Source organism: Nymphalis io, chromosome 15 (assembly GCF_905147045.1).
Source record: "Nymphalis io chromosome 15, ilAglIoxx1.1, whole genome shotgun sequence".
Taxonomy (NCBI): Eukaryota; Metazoa; Arthropoda; class Insecta; order Lepidoptera; family Nymphalidae; genus Nymphalis; species Nymphalis io.
This window is the reverse complement of record NC_065902.1, coordinates 12,829,292-12,835,291: the sequence shown is the minus strand read 5'-3', so window position 1 is coordinate 12,835,291 and position 6,000 is coordinate 12,829,292. Positions and strand designations below refer to the sequence as shown.

Here is a 6,000-nt window from a genome sequence, read left to right as displayed (position 1 = left end):
AGCCCTTTGGGGAACTGGTTTATGTGGGACTCTTATCTACTAACCACTGCGATAACTGTCTTCATCACGGTTCTGTAAGTCTGCGGAATTGTGTCAATATAACGCATCCCGTGCACTATAATAACTATAGTAATAACTAAGTAATAAAAATAAAACAAACATATTATATATTTAACATTAATTTTATTTACTTATTTTATAACTGAATTATTAATAGTAGTTGCAAAAACAATATTTAGATAAAAAAATATTTTCAAGTAAAGAAACAAATAATATTTATTTCACTAAAAATATCATTGTCTTAGTGTAAATTAAAATTAAATCTATAATAAATATTCCATAAATTATTTAAAAAAATAAATTACATAATTTAAATATACAATTTTTATTTACATTTAAAACATCACATGTCTTTGGTGACGTGGAATTAAAATATATATATATATGAGCTTACATTAAAATTAATTGCTTTTAAATAATAATATAAATTAAAAAGTTATTTTACAATTAATTGCACATCCATGCGGAAGGTCAAAAGGATCGTTTGTAACGCTACTTTAGGTTATGTTCACACCGTACACAAGACCTATAAAACGGACAGTTTAATTTGTCCGATCGCTATAATATTATAATGGATATAGTTGTATGGAATACCTGTTGCGCACTTGTTCTTACAACTACATACGCAGAAATACGTGCGAATATAACCAAACATGGAATGTTTTTTAAATACGTGGTAAACTGTGAACGATCATTAAATGCAATTTTTGAATTCAAAAAAGTCTCAAATAATGTAGTTTGAGCTATTCGCATACTTCTTATCACAATCTTGGCGCTTTCTTCGAGAGTAGTCCTATTAGTAAGACCTAAAAACGGAGGCTAGGTAGGACCATCTTCCTGGGAACTCCAGGCGGAGGTGCTCGCAGAGGTGTACCGCTTCCGGGCCGAGGCGAGAGACCACGGTGACCGTCCAGGGTTGGCGGATGTTGGGCGGATCAGCGCTCTAGCCCAGCAACAGAATGCTTATGTTTGCTTAATGCTTATATTGACTTCACTATAATTATTATATAACATATAAAGGAATCTAAAGCGAAAATATTTTTTTCAATCAAACTAATAGTTCCTGAGATGGTAAGCGCATTCAATCATACAATCTCTCCAACTTTATAATATAAATATATTATAATATAAATATATAAACTACACTATATTCCAATGACAGATGAAATAAAGATAAACAAACCTTAGATTTACATATTGCATGCGATTTGCTAATAACTTCGATATTTTATCCACTACAAATAGCATATTAATTAAGAATTAATATATATATTTATTTACAACACAACACTTTTCCATTTAACTACTTATGTCTGCTTTACTATTACTTGCAAAGAACCGATAGCAACTTCGCTGACCTTCAAAACTACCATTTAGATGTCGACCAATGACGTCACGTCAAGTTAAGGTCAAGGATGTTTACGTATCTTTACTCCTCCTGCCATTGGAATGGGTTTTACACTAAATTAGTCAAGTTATCACTAACACTGAATTATCACAATACTCTAAGCACGCAAGTTGAACAATCATGACTAGTTTTATTAACGTTCGCAGCACGGTATCCTCAACACTCAGAATTTGTGTTCTCCTGTCGTTTCCTTCTTCTTAATGCTTTTCTTTTTAGACTTAACCCCATCCTCTGTAACAAGAAATTTGATGAATTAAACTTAATATTATATTAACTGAAAAAAATATTTTATGTATGTTATGTCTGAGATAGAGCCGGAGTTAATAAGGCTTATAGAATCCTAGGTGCTGGGTTGCCTCAATGGAGCGCCTAGCTGATTATAAAAACAATTCCAACTTCGAAGCTCCGTGCCGCTATGGAGATTTTTTTGAGAAAAAACTAGATAACTTTTATTGGTTGGAGTCTCGTGATCTTGAGCAAGCCAAGCATGTAGGATACATGCTTGCCTAGTTAGACCAACTAGGCAGACATGTGTATTTTATATGCATATATGCGTTATATATACATATAACGGTTGTCTTTATGACAAATCACCATTTTGAACATTTACTTTTACCGCCGACCCATCGAAATCATCAGGGCTGCTTTTTTAACTAGGCGGACTTAAAATATAGTAAAAGTATATTATATGGTAGTTTTATAAAATACCAAAAGCAAGGCGAAAGTTTCGTATTTCATTTACATAACGTGAGTATGTTACTGCGAGCGCAAATCGACACAAGCCCATTGTGTGCAAAAAAACACGCGACGCGGTACACTATCAACGTTGCCTACGCTTGTTTCAGTTCTACTATTATCATTTATTATTATTTTTTTTAGAATCAAGTAAATGTTCTATATCAGTACTAAGTGTTTATTTATATTTTGTCTAAGATGCAGTGCAACTGTTACTTTTAATATTGATTTATTTACTGGGTAGTTACCTATTGTAGTTGTTGGTTTAGGCTCGTTCCAGTCCTGAACTTTTCCGGACATGAAGAGAATAAAGAACAGGTTACTCAGGAAATAAAATGCAACCGATATGAAGAACACTTTTCTCCAGTCCGCTGCGTTTTTCTGTAAATAATATGTTATAAGTTATAATCATTAATAACCCTATGTGACCAGGGAAAATGTCAATTAAGAATTGATTCTAAAAAAAATCGGTATTTTATGCAGAGGGAATACCTAAAAGTCTTGGACTAATATTTGATCTCTTTTCTTCATAATCAAAGAATTTAATCGATTTTTAATTATAGTATAAAATCGAAATCCAACAACAAATGACACATAATCTAAGGCTATGAAGCTTATATAATAATGACCGCTTACCTCGTCTTGAACTACAACAGATACACTTAATGGTGCCATGATAGAGAAGATGTTACCACAGCCATTAGTGATTCCCATCAAAGTGCTGGCAAAGTTTGGTGACAAGTCGATATGGGAGATCTACGACAAATATTTTATTAAAACACTAATGTATTGTAAATATGACGGTAAAAAATAAATATTCTAAAATATATTTTATTATCTGTGTAGTTTCTTTTTCAAATGATAGTAACGTTATAATGGACAACATGTTATATTTCTTACAGTGTCCACGTTATATCATGTGCCCTAGTTACTAATTCGCAACAGACTAGTAGCAACAAATACTAAAATAGCAATACATAATATATGTATATGTATATCTATATCTATAGCAAAATTATGTTTCGTAGACTTAATAGTATGTCGTTTTAGGATAACGTAAGAAAGCTATAAAAAAATAACATCATTTTCAAAATAGCTAACTATTACCGACAAGATATATCAAGATATATCGATTAGGGAGATTATAATTGGAGCATATTCCATTCCTTTTCATAAATATATACAATTTTGACTTACCAAGAAACCAACGTAATGAGCACCGTTTAGTCCCACTGTGACACAAAGCAATGCTACAGCTAAAGGTATATTACCAGTTGGAATGTACGACAGACCCAAGAGAGCTATAGCCGGACCCCAAAAAGCTACAAACAAAGAAACAAAAAACGTTCATTACTAAAAAAGAGATGGAATGGAATGAGTAAATTTCTATAAAAGAATGTTTATAATAAAATATGATTGCAAAAACTTGATATGATGTTCATATGTGAAAGGTAAAAATATTCAAGAATTTTACCAATGGTGTTAAAGATTTTCCGCGTCGTGGCAAGAGAAGCGAGATTTCTATTTACGAGGAAATCAGCGGTCCAGCTGAATATAAAACTGAGTATATACATGGCGACGTATGGCAGTGCTGATAGATAACCGCTCTGTGAAATGAAAAAAAAAAAGTTATACTCTAATAGTATTCACCAACATCATCAAGTCATTTCAGTGTGTACGCTGCACGAAAGAAGGTAACTAATATCCCTGCTGGTAGGTTCGTTTCCCATCAAACGTCTGATTGAAGCGTTTACATACTCAGTTGATAGATGGCTCGAAGAGCCATGATGGATTTAAAAGCTGGCAAAAATTCTATCTACGTTGATAACACAGTTAATGAACATTTGGAATAAAATTGCCAATGCATTGCTTTTAATAATACTCTTTTTATATTTACTGGTTCAAACCTTAAAGGTTACATTATTTCGTTAATGATAATACTTACACTCTTTATATCGACACCTAGAACTTGGTCCATGTATGAGGGCATTTCAGTTAGCAAAGTCCAAAAACCAAGACTTTGTCCACTGTGAGCGAGCAAAATCGACCAGAACGGTAAAGATGTCCAAATACCTTTCCAAGGTACTGGCATTTTCTGAAATTAAGACATTAGAAAAATTAGACAAAAATTCTAGTAAACCAATTGATTGGAACTTGGAAGGTTTGTTATGAAGTAGTAAGTTATCGTAGTTAATTTTATTTCTCCACACCTTTTATAAACTCCGATAATTATTCAAATTCCCTTTTTTTTGTTTAAGATTTTAATTTTGTAATATTTAATACACTTTTTTTACAAGAAACTGATGTATATTATATAATAACACTGTCAATTACTGTAATCAAACCCTACTTTTGTTTTTATGATAAGATAGTTCGAGTATATTCTATATATCACAAAAACGTCATCGCACATGAACAAACGATGAATACAAAAATGAAAGTAAAGTGCTAATGTCCCATTGCTGGGCTAAAGCTTCCTCTCCTTATGAGGAAAGGGTTCGGAGCTTTTTTCGCCACGCTGCTTCATTGCTGATTAATGAATAAATATGTGGCAAAATTTCAGTGAAATTAGATACACCCAAGTCTCCTCACAATGTTGTCCTTCACCGTCGAGCACGAGATGGATTATTCAGAGGTGCACCTGGGTTTGAACCTGCGATCATCGGTTAAGATTCACGAGTTCTAACAACTGGACCAGTTCGGCTCTAAATATCCTTAAAATGTTTATAGGTTATAGTTCAGTATTGTTAAATCTTACCTTTTGTTCATTTGCATCTGTAGGACCAGTATTACATTGTACGTATTTCATTTCTTCCTTTGTGATCCATTTGCTTTCACCAGGATTTGAAGCGCCAAATATGAACCAGAGAACGGACCAGCCCAGGCAGGTCACACCAGCCACATAGAACACCGAAGGCCAGCCCCACTGACTATCAGATAACACTCCAGCAATCGTCATTTCGATAATTGTACCTAATATAGCACCTGATGATAATAAATGCAAATGTAAATATAAAATAAATTGAAAAAATAATGCGATCATTTAAATATATGAAGTAAGATATTACCTGAGTATACGATAGTGCCCATTCGACTCCTTTCTGTGATCGGTGCCCATTGACCTAACAGACCATGAAGACTCGGGTAAAGTAAACCTTGAAATAGACCCATTGCTATTCTGCACCCGATTACTGCCTTCCAATCTCCCTAGAAATAATAAAATTGAAAAATTAAGGTGTATATAGAAAATGGATCAAATTTGTTAAAAGTAAAACAATAGTTGAATTTTATTAACATGCGATAACACGGTAAGTAAAATAAACAAGGCGCCTCGTATTAGTTTATCATTTTTATATATATTTTTGTTATTTGACAACCTAATGATATTTATGTTATAGTGTATTTATGTGTGTACAAAATTTTCAAAGAAAAACTTTACATGTTCTGTTAAAAACTGGTGACAAGTACCTATACTTTAATTAGCAATGATGAATCAACGAGATATTTAAGAGGCATTTTAAGATATATTATTGCGCAGACTTTTTTTACTTTTATAACTTGAAAATCGATTGCGTGTAACAATAGGGGTAGTAATTTAAAAGGGTTGATTGAAAGCCTATTTAACAAATTATACGAATTTGTCTCGATCAGTCGCAGCTCCGTTTAATAGTATTAAATGTTTTTTCTTACGATTAAAATTGATTGGAGTTTTAAATTAATGTCTAGGACTTATTGTCTTTTAGGCTTGAAGGCTGATATTTTTTATACGATAAGCTAAATTAATTGCGTAATAAATA

The 6,000-nt window shown here is 32.5% G+C and overlaps 1 protein-coding gene across 1 annotated transcript in view; it reads right to left on the bottom strand.

Annotated features, from left to right (window-relative positions):
- Positions 1-214: 214 nt before the first annotated feature.
- Positions 215-6,000, bottom strand: part of LOC126773815 (putative inorganic phosphate cotransporter) — a 31,482-nt gene continuing 25,696 nt past the window's right edge. The window contains exons 4-11 of the mRNA XM_050495011.1: positions 5,272-5,410; positions 4,962-5,188; positions 4,149-4,298; positions 3,678-3,810; positions 3,401-3,525; positions 2,840-2,959; positions 2,452-2,584; positions 215-1,699 (exon numbers count right to left, since the gene is read on the bottom strand). Of these exons, the coding sequence (XP_050350968.1) occupies positions 1,632-1,699; positions 2,452-2,584; positions 2,840-2,959; positions 3,401-3,525; positions 3,678-3,810; positions 4,149-4,298; positions 4,962-5,188; positions 5,272-5,410 (1,095 nt within the window). The 3' untranslated portion in view covers positions 215-1,631. The remainder of the gene's footprint in view (positions 1,700-2,451; positions 2,585-2,839; positions 2,960-3,400; positions 3,526-3,677; positions 3,811-4,148; positions 4,299-4,961; positions 5,189-5,271; positions 5,411-6,000) is intronic.